The sequence below is a fragment of the Stegastes partitus genome, unplaced genomic scaffold (genome assembly GCF_000690725.1).
Source record: "Stegastes partitus isolate 25-593 unplaced genomic scaffold, Stegastes_partitus-1.0.2 Scaffold534, whole genome shotgun sequence".
Classification (NCBI taxonomy): domain Eukaryota; kingdom Metazoa; phylum Chordata; class Actinopteri; family Pomacentridae; genus Stegastes; species Stegastes partitus.
In genome coordinates this window covers 346,256-363,867 of record NW_007578265.1, presented here as the reverse complement: position 1 = coordinate 363,867, position 17,612 = coordinate 346,256, and the positions used below count along the sequence as shown (strand labels likewise).

Below are 17,612 nucleotides of genomic sequence, written 5' to 3'. Positions count from 1 at the left end.
AGTTGGGAAGGAGTCTGAGTGTGGCTGGAGTGCTGTTAGGAGGAAATATCAGCTCAGTGTTGTGGAAATTCTGGAAGAGGTTGATGTAGGATGAGGAGCCCGACACAGAGAGACATACCGGAGATTCAGATGAGTAGGAAATAAGGTTTACTGAATTCAGGAGAAGTGACACGAACAGAACAGCAGTTCACGCATGCAATGCCAGCATCAATTCTAAAGATCCCTCTTATATCTTTAGTCTTCAGTGGGAGTCACATCCAGATTTATGGGAGAAACGGAAACAAAGATAAGTCGGGTATCATCTGGCCTTGAGAGGTGCATCCTGTCTTGCCTGTCCTCCTACAATGAGGCTTACATGAGGTCAAGAATCTATAGAAGTTACAGTGTGCAAATCTGCTACATCACTACATTTACCTAAGGAGGTCACTCAGGGTTCAATATCTTCTCCAAACAAGACTCTAAACAAGGAAAGTAATTTTTCCTTTCCAATCAGGAAATTTTGACATTTAACAAAATGCCACAAACAAAAGAGAGTCCTCTGTGGGATTTTATTGAATAGCATTCAGTCATCAAGCAGCGTTTCCGGCTGAATGAGTGCTGCAACATTCTCATCATCCCTTTATATACCCATCCTCAGAGAGAACACTAATTGTCATGCCTCATTCATAAATACAACTGATTCTGCTTTCATACATGGGCCATGATTTACCTTTCCCTCCCAAATCCAAATAACATGAGCTCTCTTAGTCCCCTCAGAGGTACATCATCTTAAACTGGAGACTATTCAAGTGCAAGTAGGGTTCACATATCACACAGTAAGAGGGTCAGTTTGATCATTTCTCCTCATTTAGATAACAGTCTCCTTCCTCTGTGACTGCTGACAGAAGATCCCCTTCTGCAGGCTTTGCGCCAATAGGATTTCCTTGTTTGTATCATGCTTGCTTTATCAGAAGTATGAAGTTTTCGAGGACCAGAGACATTAAAATACCTCAGTGCTGAGTGGAACGCAAGACGTGAGCCTGTGTCGGGAACACGAGTAAATAACGAACAAAACGTGACGGTGGATAATGTCCTCCACCGTATCCCCACACTGTGAGTCAGTCACCAAGTCTGAAACTACTTGGCTGTGAGCCCTGACACTGTTACCATTAGCAACGATGGCCATCACCTTGGCAACCACAGGAGTCATTTTATCTCCAGCAGCAGAGCCATAACTGGAGGTTTTAACGGTCAGACCGCATAATTATCAAACTGTGTGCTGTCTCTGTCCACATGTGTGTAAAACAAGAAAAAAAAAAAAAACAGTACAGTATCTCAGTGTGAGTGTGGTTGAGCGTGTGGATACCCTGTTACTGTACATCGAGCCATCTGAAATGACAAAGAAGTTAGATTATTCCCACTGGAGAGTCCCAATAATTATTTGTGAAGTCTTAAAACATGTATATGTACATGGTATTTCACTGCAAGCTCACTTCAGCATTTATATGTGTTACTTTTTTTCACTGCTGAATTACATCTTTTCCTATTTCATCAGTGCCTACGAATGCACCAGGCAGTCAAATTTGAGCACTTTAATTTGAGCCATTTTAATCAAGATAAAAGAGCTAAAACACTGCTACCAATCAAATCTCTTGTGGGAGCTGATTGCTCTGTTTTCAGGTTTAGATTGTGCATCTGTGGCTGAGGATAACAGGACTCATAATTGTTGCTTTCATTTGCATTTTACTGCCGCAACAGTTCATTACTTTGTCTCGTTGAAAATACCATCACAATGATATCACAATCTCTTATTCTCGCTTTTTCACAATATATGTAAATAGTATTGCAGATGTGCTGCTACAAGAATAAAGAGTAAAAGACTTTTAAAAAATCTCTTTCTTGGTTCAGTTAAATTATATAAAGAGAGACTAACAAGTAGTGGACAGATTACTGGTGGGGAAATCTAAATTAAAGTAGAAAAGTATGGGGGCTTTTGATTGATTGATGATTGAGAAAATTGAGGACATGACATCATGTTTTTATATCACCTCCAAATGTGGTACATAATTAGTTTTACACAATTGTTTCAATCACGTCTAGTTGTTTGACTTATGTCATTTTTATTGTTTTTTTTTTTTCAGTCTCTATGTGTTACGTCTCTGTCTCAGCCAGGAGAAGCCAAATGTCGTGTTTTTTTAGGATAAATGAAAAAAAAACACTTGATGGGAAAATCTGTCCAAGTCGTGTGAAAAACATGTACTTTGAAAAGCTTATTTTTCCGCCTCATATCCTCCCACCTACCAGATATATGAAGGCCTCTCTGGAAGACCTCATACATGGTCCTGGCGTCGTCATGGTAATGGGTCAGCAGTTTGGAGTGGTCACCCATCATCGACCTACGACCCCCGTCCTCATGCTGACACAAAGAGAAAGAGACAACAAAAGAGTTTAACGCCATAAAGTCAGGAGGATGTAATTCGTCTCCATCATAAAAAGAGTGTTGCATAGACACTCAAGCCTAAGGGACGGAAAAAACAAAATAGTTTTCCTTGTTCTCCAAATGATAATCCATCTCTTTTGTCAGCTCACAAATGCCTAGCAGAGAACAAAGCTGTGTGTTGTTTCCTTGTGCAGATGCATTCTCTGCAATTACAGTTCATAAAGACAAATAACAGTTGAAGCAAATTCGTTTTTGCAAATGAGTCATTCGGGTTAAAACGATTAAGGGGCCTGGCATGTTATGAAACTCTGAACACTCATAACACATAACTGCATGTGCTTGTACCTACACTTGTCACATCCACTGTTTGTCAGACTGCAATGTCACTTCTTCCAAACACCTCCTCAGGTTATGAAAAAAACAAAAAAAAAAGCCTCGAAGGCCACAAAAAGCCCTTCCGAGGAGTTTACTGACGACAAACGCCACCTGCCCCACCAGTCGGTTAGACAGACCTGTTAAACAGGGTGTGTGTTTACTTTTTGGTTGGGATGGCGGTTGATTAAATTGATAAAACTGTGTGCCTTGTCGTTGCAACAAGGCACCAAACCCTACTTAGAAGGCCTGATACCCAGTTGTTCTCGGCCTTACCTTCGATTGATGCTCTATTATGTATCTTTATTAAACATTGTTGTGTTTTGCAAATATTGCTCCAACAAGCTCACCTGCTTAAAACAGCCTCAGTGTGGCCTGTTGTCCATAATGCAGGGCAAAGAAAATACAAAACCCCAAAGCACTCCCTCCTGCTCATAGCTTGTAGCATATTTCTGCGAGTGCATGAAAACAATTGAAGGTGACTCGAATGAGTGCATCAGCATTTTTATCAAAGGGGAAAATCATGTTAGCTGGACACTAAGAGAGCAGTGTGGGTTGTGCGTCTGCAGCTGCAAATGAGTGAGTGTTATTGCCAGGGATTGGTGAATGCAACCCTAAAACTAATATAAAATGCATCAGTAAAAACGCCAGTCTTACCGGCACCTCCTCGGACTGGTGCAGCAGGCTGCAGGGAGGCTTGATGGGACGGGGTCTGGTGGCCAACCAGTACGCCAGCACGGCGGTCAGAGCGCCAATGCCCACCAGGGTGGAGGTCGGCAGGGAGCGGAAGAACTGGCCGAGCTCGTCCATCTCCGGTATCCTCAGGCCGCTCATCATCTCCTGGGCCTGCATCTTCTCCATCAGAGTGGAACTCAGCTCTGCGGGAAGAAGGACAATCAATACACTATATAATACTATATACATATACTATATAATAAACACTCAAAAAACAAAGAAAACCCGTCAAACAGCACTTTTTAAAAAATGTACATGCAGTGTTATAAAAACACTAAATTTGCATTATGTGTGTTATAACTTGTGTACATCTGTAGAAAAAGTCAGCTTTTTAAAATTCTGTTTTACAGTTTACACGTCTCTAAGCAAGTGCAAAACTGCAGTTTCTGCCACATTAATAAAACTTCTCTTTTCCTGAAGATTTACTTGCTTAGGAGAAATTTCAATCAATATTTATTAAGAAATTTGTGACTTTTAATTACGGAGTTTATGTGACATGGTGTTATCAATCAATACCAAATCAATACTTTATTAAGCTCAGTCAGGTGTACCAGTTGGGGAGTTAAAATAGAACAGAGCTGATACTGAATAACAGAAGTAATCTGAAAAAGCCTAATAATTATTATTGGTCTATGGACAGACTTTTAAATATATTAAATTCTATAAGCTGACAAATAGTTAGATCTACAATAGTGTGTTGCAACTATGGCAGCAGATTTACAGCTTCCATTTGTCTGATCTGCATAATTTTGTAGTGCAGATGGAAAGCCACACATGCAATCGCCACATGGGATGCATTGGCTTCACAGAAAGAAGAAGAAGAAGAAGAAGAAGAAGAAGAAGGGGGGTAAAAACAGACAAAACCACTGTCTGGCATTTGACAAGGAATTGTACCCATAAGCATAAAATAAATGATGTGAGAACGTGACCAACTGCCACAGTCATGCTGAAAAAAAACCACTCTCACTTCCACAGTCAAACTCTTAAAAAAAATGCTATCAGACTTTCACCGTCCCATGTTTTTGCTCTTGTGTCAGTGTGCTGTTTTTTTTTTTTTATGGTAAAACAGTTGATGTAATAGAAATCTAACTTTTCTTATAATGAAAAATGACTTGTGTGCTGCCAAGTGTTCATATTTACTCTAACTGTGTGGTCATGTCGTCCCTTAGCTTTTAGTGCATCAACATGTTCCTCTATTTGTGCACTCTGACAGTTTATTAACTACAATTGTGACTGTAAGCAGAAGGAGCCAAAATGTGTAAATGTGAGAGAGATAAAACAGCTTCGAAAACGCAAATGAATCACACGTTAATGAGTGCTAATCAGTTAATCGATGCATTAAAGCACAGATGTGTGTGGCGGACGTCTGACATTTGAAGGCGGTGAGACGAAACTGTCGTCCAGGAAGTGGTAATGACAGCTCATTACCAATTCTGCATATGTGAACAGTTTTGACTTGAGGTAGACGTTTACCACAAATACACAAGACTTATCTGTCCTCCTGAGTTCTCAGACAGCTTTGCCTCAAACCACTATTTTACAAATACATTCCACCTCCTGCACTGGAATCTAACACCACATAATTTATGCTTCAAAAAGAGAATGAATGAGGGGTCGCCCCCCCGCATTCCTGCTCTTACTGTAAAAAGCAGCCCACAGTAGATTATCTACACTACAGCAGTGACGAGTGATCAGACCAGAGGGTAGATAAAACACACACGTGTCACACTTAAGTCACAGCTTCAGTCTGACACACACAAACACACCATGAGGTGCATAATTTAGCAGAGGAGGCTGCAGCACTGACTGGAGGGTTTCCTTCCCTCCCCTGGGAGGTGAGTCAGAGACAGCACCACCTGATCAAGCGAATAGCGTTGAGGCACTGCTGCAGCTCACAGCCAATCAGAATCACTTCCTGTCTCCTCTCACTGTCTCTTCCCCCTCCACACACACACACACACACAAACAGTCACGGACAGCAAAGCCAATAAGTATAAATATCTGAGGCCGTGGGAACACTGACTTCCTCATTCACCTGTTATTCTGAGAGGAAGCGCTTTACTAAAGGGAAGCTCAGTCATATGAACTTGCACTCGAATGAAAGCAGGAGGCTGTACAAAAATGAACGCAGGACCATTTTAAGTAAGAAGTAGATAGACATCTGCTACTAACAGATCAGAGTTTTGAAATACTGAGATGATGAGTTCAATGACCTCTTTTCTTCAATAAGTAAAGTCTCACCTTTTACATTTCACTTAAAGTTTTCTGTCTTATTCCAAACCCTTTCACACCTTTTTTTGACAAAACATAAAAGTATAAATTATGTTTCAAAGCTTTCTCTACATGCCAGAAACACAATGAATCATTTATCTTTTTATGCTGGCCTCAAAGAATCCAAAGTTTAAGTATCTTGAGTTTAAAGAATACAGGAATCCACGAAATGTTAATTTTGAATTGGAGATTGCAAAATCCTTCATTTCAATTTAATAGCATGTCCTTAGTTTACTGTATAGAGGCTATAACTCTGGCTGGTAATTACACCTAATGATTCATGATGTTTTGTATTAATTTTAGCCCAAAGCGTCAGAAACATGGAGACAAACAAACGAAAACTTGGTGTTATATTGGAGAAGTAGCATCAAATAGCTGTAGGATGGACATATTTGCTGCTTCGTACTGAAAAACACAAGCTGGATGATTTAGTGTTTCTCATAAAGAAGAATATGCATCGCTTCCAACACAGAACAACAGCAGTGTACCGGTGCACCACCAAGTACGTCATAAATAAGATTAAACACCTCGGCTGCGTTTTAAGTTCAGCAAAAGGCTTCATTACATCCTGCAGGAGTCAAAAAAAGAGGTACCACAGCATACTTCACCTTTATGGTTTCAAACTTAATAACAAAACCTTTTCGACGTTAATGAATACCAGCACACACATAATAGTCAACTTTTCTCGCTAATGTGCAGTTTCTACTTGATACACCCACGGAAAACCCCCCCACACACACACAACACACACTGATGCTAATCGTGAACAACGGTCATCACCTGCAGTCATCTGTAAAGAAGTGCTGACACATTCACATACTGTAATATTTCTCATCAACCTCCACTGCTGTATTTCGAGTCCATTGCACAATACCTTCACAGTGAATTCCCTGACGCTGCTTTTCCAATCACTACTTGGATTTGAATGCTCTAAATTTACTTTCTGTTGAGACAGAAACTATCACCTGCAACCAAAAGAAAAAAAAACCACAGCATCCCTCTGATGTGCCTGAAAGCAGCACTGCGGCTTTAACACCGCAGGACTCCCCGCTTCTCTTTATTTTCTACTTTGCTTTCCAGATACACATTTCCTCTTTTTCTGTAGTCCATTTCTTTTTTTTTTTTTCTGTTACAGTAATGACAAGGGGGAATTAGAGCTGCTCCAGTGCCGGGAACTGTTTAGCACAAACGTAAGTAATAGACACCACTCAATAAGGGTTCCAAACTAAACCAAACCGCTTGTTGGCAGCTGTACGCATGCTTAACAATGTCAATGTTAATTCTGTAATGAAATGTCCTGTTTATTGCACAGAGTCACCCACTGTGTGCAGCTGGAGTCTGTTAATCTCTTTAAAGATGTGACAAATTGAGGAAACTTAAAAATCTGGCACAGCTTCAGGTGTTTCGAGTGAGCAGATTATGCTGAGAAATTACAGACAAGAACGTTTTAATGCTTTCAGGACGTCTAAAAACTAAAGTCAAAACGTAGATAATTTATCCAGTGTAGGAAAATGCCATATTTGTATTGCATCCAGTATGTTATAGTCATTAATTTAACTTATTTTAACTGTGTATAGTTGTTTTGATCATTTTTGCTATGTGGGGAAATACACTATTTTGGGAAACACGCATTCTTTCTGAGAACTGTGTAGATTAAGACCACTCATAGCTGTTGCTGATGCTGAAGCCGGGACATTTTTAGCCTCGTTTGACAGAGGGTGAGAAACTACATATAACTTAGCTAAGTTAAAAATATACTGACACGTTTCCTTGTTCGTTTAATTCCTACATACAGAAACGTACACAGCAGCCATCTGCTCAGTCCATCTGTATGTGTCCAGCTATTAGCAGATATGGCAGATAAGGATTATGACTCTCCCCCAAAAAAACTAGTGATCATATTTACATTTCTAAAAATGTTCAATGTGCATCTACACTCCTGTAGTTAAAGCAATAAGCTTGACCTGTTTAGGTAAACACACTTAAACATCTGCTGGCTAAGAGTGAAGAGTGGCGATGAGTTATCTTACTTTTAATCCACCACTCAACTAATTAACAGATTATATTTCACTTCTTTAATTTATAAAGTACATAAGCAAGAATACATCATTTCATAGGAGGTTGTATATCTTGTTGTCGCTTGGCTGGGACAAGTAACATCCTGGAGCCTCCACTGGCTGTCAGGCAACTGCTCAGATCCACAAAAGAGTCAAATACATAACCCTGATTGAAATGAGGAACTGCCATTCTCATATGTTTTCTACAACTTAAATATAACCTAAAAAAAATCTAACTGAATGTGATACAGTAAAAGTTTTGTTGAGTTAATCTTTTGGGTTTTTGCTGATATAAAAATGTGATTTATTTACACAACACATATTATTTTTTTTTCATTTTAGGTCAAAAAATTGATTCCATTAACACCTGCTTGCCTACATGGAGCCAGTAATTTTCTTCTCCCCCGTCATACGATATATTTTCCACGTCACAGTTTACATCCTACATCTCATTTTGCATTGATCCATATTAAAGTCCAGCTGATGTATCTGAACGGGTCTGACAGCAAGATCAATGCCAAAGCCAGGCGAGCAGCACGACACACACACACACACACACACACACACACACACACACACACAAACACACACATGTCAGTGTCATGTCATGTCAACATGTTCGTTCTGACAATACAAACAAAGATTTGAGCTTCAATTTGTCCTAAAACCACAACCGCCGCGTCACTGTCTGAATCGTGATGAAACCTGAAGGGATGGAAGCCTGTTGCAAGCGAGCGACCTTGGTAGATGACATGTTTATTTACTTGTCTAATTGTGGACCTGCAATGCTTCATTGATTTTTGTAATCAAAGTCCAAATTCTCTCAATGACTGTTTATGCATCGCCATGCAAGAATTTAAAAGAGAAAGGGGGTGGGGGTTGTTTAGTGTGTCCAATGGCAAATGTGGCCCGGCTGCAGCGATGACTGAGCCATGGTGGATTAGTTGGCGTTTGAGGCAGAGGTGGGGAAACTGCACTCGACGAGCTCTAAATATAGACAGACTCCATAACCCACTGACACCACTGTGCAGAGAGCTGGAATAGAGGAGGCTAGAGAGAAAGAGAGAGAGAGAGCGGCTGGTTACAAAAGCCTCACTGTGAACAAACACACACATGCAGACACACACAGTGCATCTACATCTGGAGACAATGAGGGGGAGTAGATGGGAGAGGGTGCCTGGGGGGCAGATGTAGTGATAGTAATAATAGTAACAACGCTACTATTGATAAGGCTAAAATTAAATGATTCTCTATCCAGTTCACATAGATTGGTCTTGTGATGGTGTGAGAATGTTTTGCTGTTACTTAGCATGGCTAAAAATCCATCCATCCATCCATTATCTATACGCCGCTTAATCCTCTGTAGGGTCATGGGGGGGTTGGAGTCTACCTCAGCTTACTAAGGGGCAAAGGCAGGGTTGTACTGCTAAAAGTAATGATTCAAACTGTAAAAACACCATAATGGAATACTCAATTGTGTACCAGAGCTGACTGATTATGAGTTGTATTATCTTATATATGATTTTTGACATATAGAAAGTAATCTAACATACTTTTTTTTTTAATGTAGTAAAAAACAGACAAAATCTTTACATTAATTACTAATGGGAGTCAACTGAGCAAGGATTTAAAGATGCTAAAAGTAATGATTTTAACTGTTAAAAAAAAAAAAAAACTTTTTAAAAATCCATAATTGTGAAACAGAGCAGATTAATTAGGATTTTAAAAATTATATTAGACATGACTTCGCACATAAATGACTGTAACAAACAAAATTCTTTTACATTCTTTTAATAACTAAGAGGACTCAACAAGCATTCAAAGATGGTGGTAGACTGGGACTGTGTTGCTAAAAATAATGATTTGAACTCTAAAAACACTCTTGTAGAATTCTTGAACGGAGCTGATTGATTATGAATTTCATTATCTTACACATGGTTTTTGCACTTATTTACAATATTGCGACCAAAATAGGAATAACAAATTGTACCAAGAGGATGTTTGATACCAGTATACCACTTAGGGAGATAATCAAAATATAATTAAACAAAATAATATCTCGTAAACAACAAAAGTAGACAACATTCTGCTAAAATATTTTTAGTATATTAATAACTAAGAGGACTCAACTGAGCAAGGATTTTAAAAAGTAAGTAGACTGGTAATATATTGCTAAAAGTAATTATTCTAACCCTCTAACACTCCTGTGGAAATCTATAATTGTGGAACACATTATTCCGTCATTTACAGAGAAATTTAAAATACAGTTAAATTAAAATAATAAGTAGTAAATGTCTGTTACAGTCTTGTCATTTTATGAATAACTAAGAGGATTTAAAGTTGGTAGTAGACTGGGAGGACCTGACAGTGACTGACAGAGTATTAATGCTGCAGTTCTGGTTTAAATGCAGAATCCAGCCCTAATACTACAAATGACACAAATGAAAGAGAGCCAAATTAAAGTTGACAAAAAAAAGTGACACACAGTTTGTCAGAGAAAACCAGATTGTTGAAAGGATCCTTTGATCTATAAATATGTGAAATGAGGTGTCATCTTACATGGACGACATCTCACTTTGTATCAAAACTCACTTTTTGTTGCTCATGTCTGCAAAGCGATGCTATAAACGCAGCAGTTAAGCATCCTGATTCAGTAGGTGAGGCTGCATCTGCTGATCAGATTTGGGACGCCCACTACCAGCACCTGTTTGCGAAGGCGCAGGCTCTCCTGTGGAGCCTGCAGGGTTAAGCAAAAACCAACGAAATGCCTCAGCGCAGACATCCTCGAACCCCACATCTTCCTGCCCTGAAATAGCCCAACAGCAGCAGGAGACTTGCAGCCTGCCAGACACCTAATTGGCCTCCAGGAGAGATGCAAACATCCAACTGCCCGTCAATAATTCTGGCTTTCTTTGTTCTGCTCTCTTCTGCATTTTTTTTTTTTTTTTGCTGTTTGAGTGCCAATAAAGAAAAAACAATATCCTTATCATAGAAAAACAAAAAAACAAGACTGAGAAAGAGCTGGAAATGTGTCCTACACAGACCTGAGCATCGACCTCTGATGACTCACTAAAACTTTGCCTGCACTGCTGTAAAGTGGAGCCAGACAACAGAGAGACAGGTTTAGAGGTTGGGTGGGAGGCTGTGAAAGGTCCTAAGAATCCTTGCTTAAGAAGCAGCCCTCCACTGCACACCGGGGCTTTGTCCTATTTCAGGGGTTGACTCCTTCACAGCACGGACTGTATTCCTACATGGAAAATTACATAACAGGAAAAAGGAAAAGTCTGGCAGATTAAAGAGACTCCTCGAAGAAATACTGTCTCCATCTATTAAAATTAAGATGACAATCAGCATCCTTCGCTCAAGGTGAATTCTGGGCGTAGCGTGGCAACGATAAATCTAAAATCACACCCACGAAAACTGGACACAAACTGAATGCCTTCAGGTGTTTATCAGCACTCTCAGAATTAAAATCCACTCACTCAAGAAGGATTTGATGGAAAGGCAGCAGATTTGATTTTGAAATGTTTGCTTTTCCTACAAATGGGAGACAATCAAGTGCATTTTAATCGACGCAATCAGGCTACGTGCAAGACATTTGCATGGACGCTTTGCATGAACAGGGTCAATTCTCCACTGCAGCCTAAAGCCCTGCGTCGTGCTCAGCTCTCTGTCCCATAGTGGCCTCAATAACTCACCCCGGGGACACAAACACACACATGCAAATAGGCACATACAGGTCTTTAAGTCCACCCCTGTCGCCTTCTACAAAGCTTGTTGCTTCAGCTGGTGCTGCAGAAGAACAGCAGGTCGGCAGCATCCCCATCAGCAACAACAATGACCTTCATCAGCATGTGAACTCAGAGACCCGTCTGTTTAATACGAGCAAAGAGCACATCACGCCAGCGAGAGTTATCTTCATGGCACCTGCAGCAGAAATTCTGTTGAATTTACAGCTGTTTGCTCAAGGATGAGAAATGTGCACGCAAGTTGCAATCTTACGGTTTACAATGATCTCTGATTCTATTTAGACACCACAAGGTTGGTTCTTCAGTGTGGTTAAAAGATCTGAAAAGGCCAGTAAGTGGACATTGAGAGAGGTTATTTTGTTCCAACTCACTGAGACTGACTTTTTGCATTAAAGCGACTCACAAACTTCACATTATATTTACTATATTCTCACTACTGCATTGATTGCTGACGTACACATGTCTGTAAACTCCTCTTGACTGGTTTATAACGTCGCTTATAAAATGCTATCTGACGACAATTTCCTGGGATTTTCTTTGGGATGTTCAGTTAGACCATCTGTCACATGTCCGTCACGTTTTCAGACATAACGGAGAGCGACTAGATTGGTATCAGCTAACACTAAGATCAAATCTAAACTGAAGTATCTGATAAAAACAGAATAAATAGTGAGCAAAAATGGAGGAAATATTGAAGAATGACACGCTTCTTTTAAAAAAAAAGGAAGTAATGTCAGATCAGCGAGAGATCCACTTGGCCGCAAAGCCTGACAGATGTGCACAGTACTGAGGGAACATAATACAGACTTTATCATATCTATTACAAAACATTTAGTGCGCATACTGTGCATGAGCAGCTGCGTTAAAGAAATAAACATCTGAACTGTTCATACATGCTAGCAGACATTTGAATGAACCCCAAGAGTGAGGAGGCCTTTATCTTAAAGGGCAGGTTAAATACAAGCGAGTGTAACATTTATAGCTGCACCCAAAAGTCAAAATTACATTAAGATGTTGGATTTAGATGAATTTAACTATGGTAGGATTTTACCAGTTGATGGACATACGAGGGTGTAGCATTTCTACCAAAAGATCTCATCTATTTATAAGACGCTGACTCAAATATGAATTACATGAAGCAAAGAAAATTCACAGCTGCATCCACTTCTAAAAATATGTAGCAGCTTTTTGGGTGGAGAATTTGACTGACTTTATACAATAACAATCCCCCAAATGACTCAGCTGAAGTGCCTCTAAATAGTTGCATCCCAAAGGTCTTATAAAAGATTGGAGGGCCATAAATGTGAATCACACAGCAACACTTTATTCAGCCCATTCCACTGAAATTAGTAAAATTGATTTTTAGCCATGACACTCAAAGCAGCAGCTCCTCGTCGTGTCACCTGCACACCAGGAGGATCTCCCAGAGGAAGATTTAACTCAGCAGGAGGGTTTTGGTGCAGCACCGCGAGCTATGCGGAGATGAGCGCTTGTGAATGGGCCAGCTAGCGTTCCTGTGACCTCTGAGGCTTAAAGTGGAGGAAACTCAACCACCCTTTCGTCTTTAAGTCCCGCCCCATCGGCCCATCCGAGCGCCGTCACCAATGATTAGAGTCCAACGTGGGGAGATTACACCCTATTAGCACAGAGACAGATGACCAGTAGTAACCTCACTACAGCACTCTATTTAAAGACATCCTGCTCAGCTTTCTCTTATTCTTTACGTCCTTTTATTGTTGCTTTGCAGCTTGACTCACATCAATGGATTCTGTCTTTCTTTTGTTTTACGCCTGCTTTTTAACCATCAGCGCTTAATCATCCTTGCACAGCACCTACTCTCACTCTCTTTTAACCACTTATCCTTATCTCTTGCTGCCATTCCTCCGCTTAGACCCCCCTACTGGACTAAAACCCACAACTTTTTTCCGGTCCTTGTCATTGAGGAATAACTGCACAGACACTGTAACATCCTGTGCATGTGAGACAGTTATTTCCCCTCCAATACAACAGATAATTGCAGTTACAAGGTTTTTTTTTTTTAAAAAAAACAAGCTGCAGAATAAAACAGGAGCAAATTGAGCAAGATAGATTGCTATATATAAGACACACACACACACATATATATAAACTAAAAGAAATGCAGCGCTGAAGCTAAAGTAAAAGGACACAAACAGCTCAAACAAACTGCAAAAATGCAAAGCAGGCAAAAATATCTACACTGTAATTGCATTGCAGAAGGGTTAAAGCAGCTGTGGTCTAGGCAGCGGCACTTACAAAGGCGTCGGAGGGAGCCAGGCAGCCGGTGAGGTGTGTGATGTGTGCCTGTGTAGGTGTGTATAATGTGTGTGTATGTGTGTGTGTGTGTGTGGTGTGTCAAGGGGCATCAGGCGGATATCACATCGCCCTGTGCAAACTAGTGATTACCTTCCCACTGCCACGGGGCCAGATTAAGCTGAGGCAAGCAAGAGGAGGGCAGCGAGATGCGTTTTGGCCTGGTTTGGGCCTGGCTGGCTTCCGTATCACACCACCCTGAGCTCGACAGACGCTGCACTCTCTCTCACCACACCCACCCGCCCCTCCCTCCCTCCGTCACTCTCTCCCTCTCTGACACCCTCCCACCTCCTAAACATGCAGGCTCATCTTCTCCTTCGCTAAATGGAAACGATTCACAGACACACACGCATACAATGACAGACAACACACATGCATGTGCAGGCACGTACATGCAAATGAGCGCTCGAACGTTTAAACAAATCCCCCACATGTAATGAGGCAGCTCGCAGTTTAAGTTTGACTATCAAAGAAGCTTTTAAATCTCAGCCAATAGGACTAAGGCTGCAAACTCAGACCAAACAAGAATGGCACTGTGCATTACTCAAAGCACACAAGAGGATGTGAGAGAAGGCACACCGACCTGGTTCAGCACTTCAGGGCCGAGCCATTACCCGGCATCCGACAATATGAGGAAGAGTGTGTGCTGAATGCTGACACAGCAATAAGCCACTCATGGGGAAAGCTGCCATGTGGCTGTGAGAGCACTCAGACTGGGTAATATTATTGATTATTATTGACAAGGACGGAGGCTTTAGGGTGTCATATTCCTGCAGTCTGTCTTAAACCTCACCGCTTTGACAAAAAAAAAAAACTCTCTTGACACATAGCTAATGTTGAGCAATTAATTGATTTCAAACTGAAATTAGAAATGATGCAATTAGGAAATCGCAAAAGGCTGCACTTCAGGATTTCATTTATGTTGCACTGTACTCCTTGTGGCAATGCTCCATCACATGTGTTAAATATTAACACAGTGAATATGGAACTGAAGCTAACACAAGTCGAATCACAATATCAGCCAGAAAAATCACAATTTGACCCAAACTGTTCAACCCTAAATGTAATCGTACAGGAATTCGTCTTGGTGTGCCTCATTACTCCTTGCAAAAGTGCACAGTCACAGACACTTATTTCCCAGCAGGAAAGACCAAACCCGTCGCATTTATCCTGTCATAATGTGCAGTCATGCAGCATGTCTTTAATTTGCAGGTTCTGATTTCAACATTTTCCCAATCTCCCTCTCCCTCCTGTTACAGTTTCCATCTTATTAACGACAATTAAAGCCAGCATGTCACACTTCATAGTCAAGGTGGTCCTCCTGTGGTGGACATGAGGCTTGGAGAGGAGCTCTCATGGCTAAATGCTCAAAGATCATTGGCTGCCTCCTGCCGAAGGGTGGGGTAAAGCCACCACCATCCTTTTAATTAAATATTGAGGGAGGAAAAAGAATAGGTTTACATGCTGTGTAGGGCTACACTAGACGGTGATTAAAATGAATTATTGATGGGGAGGAGCAGCAGGGTGTTGGGATGTGATGACAGGTGATAGGTGCCACCAAACCTCCCATGGGGGTTCTTCACTGTATTTTTTAACCAAACCATCCAGTTTACACACACAGACACAAAAAAAGATTTGTGCTTACTTCTGATTGGCTGCATCAGTGATTAAATATGCAACACCTGCAACCCTGTAACAGCAAATTTTAATATTAATGCACCAGCCAAAATGCCAGCTGTTGCTAGATGTGTGTCACTTAGCAACCAGGCAGACAGACAGGGGAATAAACTGTTCAGCTGGGCCTATCTGCCTGTAAATCTTCGCTTGGCACACAATCTGCCACCGGTATCCATTAAACAATCATTTGGTGAAGAGGTGCGGCGTCTTTCATGGCACGTTGGCACTGCTGAGTCTTACAACGCCTCCAATCTTTAGCACGACTGTAAAATTCCGCTTGAAAATGGATTATATTTCATAAAAATCTCATCAAGCGCACTGGAGGTCAACGACCGTCTCCTCTTTGGAACGGCCCTGAAATCGCTGCGTAAACCGGGGTGGGGGTGGTGTCGGCTAAAGCGGAGCATGCTATGCTCGCCTGGTTTTGCCGGTAGGCCGCAGGATTTCAGCACCCCTCGCTCCTGGACAGCTCCGTCCAATCAGCTGCGCTCTTTCGAAGCGCGTCATCCTTCCTCATCCTCCTCATCCTCCCACCCTCCATCACTGAGGCATGGCGGAGGACATCACAGGCAAAATGCTGACTTTCACAACCGGCTTCCTGGCCAACTGACATGTTTTGTATGAAATAAAAGCACGAAAGGTGGATGATTGTGCAGCCTCGTTTGGGTAGAAATGCACTGTGCGTCAAAGATAAGAGGAAAGAGTTTCAAACGCAGGCGACACGAGCTAATAGGGGTTTTGAAATGACGTGCGTCCGGGTTTACGCACAATGTCACACGACCTTAGCAACTGGCCGGCCTTAAATGCTCACGTTTTATCCCATTTGGCTCGTGGCGAGAGCGATCCTGTCTTTTAGTGGCTGGATTTCAACGTAAAACACACGCTATGACACGAAAAAAAATCAACCATATATCATCCAGAATGACCGCATGGGTTCCAGCCGCATGGCAGCCTGTAGAGCTAGTTCCTACCTGATCAGAGGCAGCCTGCATAAAGCCAACCTGAAAGCATCCTTCGATGTTGGCCCCCGATAATCTTTGGGAGTTCTGGAGTAGAAATTAAAAAGCCTGGAGCTGCCACACTGAGATGTTTCGCCGCGTTAACAGGCTACACGTGTAGTCTGAGGAAAATGGAAAATGTCACCGGCGTCATCGCGGTGCAGGCAAAGCGCCAAATGCGGCAACTGATCATAATTTAACACTCGTCGAGATGTAGGAAATGAAACAGCACAACCTTTTGCAAAACGAGAAAGCCGGCAGTTGGATGGCACACAATGTGCCTCAGCCCCTCTGTAAGACAGGTGCATCGCCTCCAGCCCGGCGACGCCAAATCATCACCAAAAAAAACAACAACAGCAAAAAACATAAACGCACCACAAATCCGAAGACAATTAAAAAAAAACAACTCACCTAATATAATCCAGAGCGACCCAGAGACCAACACGAATGCGAGCATGTCTTTCTCATTGAGTCAGCTGTCCCGGTGCAGGAACGGCTCAGAACTGCAGCATCGACTGCAGCAAGTCGCCGACAATCTGGGAGATTAAGGAGGGGGGGCGACAATATATCTGAGACGGACCACAGTGGGAGAGCTGGTGCAAGGGACGGCGGTGCCCAGCAGGTTTCACTGTGCAGAAAGAAGGAAATAAAAAAAAAATACTGGACAGTGTTGACAGAAGAAACAGACCCCGACAGGCTAGTGCAGCATCCTTCCTCCTGGTGGATTTTCCACCTTCACCTAGTTGGCTGCTGCGCAATGGCAGACACCCCTGCTGAATTTCAGTGGCTTGTAGGTCGGACAGAAAATCCGATCGACGCCAAGGTTATTGGGGATGATATATCTAATCTTGATGCTGAAACATGAACCATATCTTCAATTTCTCCTCATATTTGTTGTAAAATAATCACGCATTTATCTCAAGTTGTAATCCGTGGCAGCCGATTGGTTCAGTGTGGATATTTTTGGGTAAAACATTTGCCTCTGTGAGGTTAAACTCTCTCT

The 17,612-nt window shown here is 41.6% G+C and overlaps 1 protein-coding gene across 1 annotated transcript in view; it reads right to left on the bottom strand.

Annotated features, from left to right (window-relative positions):
- The window catches only part of acsl6 (acyl-CoA synthetase long chain family member 6), a 47,698-nt gene extending 30,472 nt beyond the window's left edge, over positions 1 to 17,226 (bottom strand). The window contains exons 1-3 of the mRNA XM_008287996.1: positions 17,021 to 17,226; positions 3,449 to 3,669; positions 2,281 to 2,395 (exon numbers count right to left, since the gene is read on the bottom strand). Coding sequence (XP_008286218.1) covers positions 2,281 to 2,395; positions 3,449 to 3,669; positions 17,021 to 17,066 — 382 coding nt within the window. The 5' untranslated portion in view covers positions 17,067 to 17,226. The remainder of the gene's footprint in view (positions 1 to 2,280; positions 2,396 to 3,448; positions 3,670 to 17,020) is intronic.
- Positions 17,227 to 17,612: the final 386 nt, after the last annotated feature.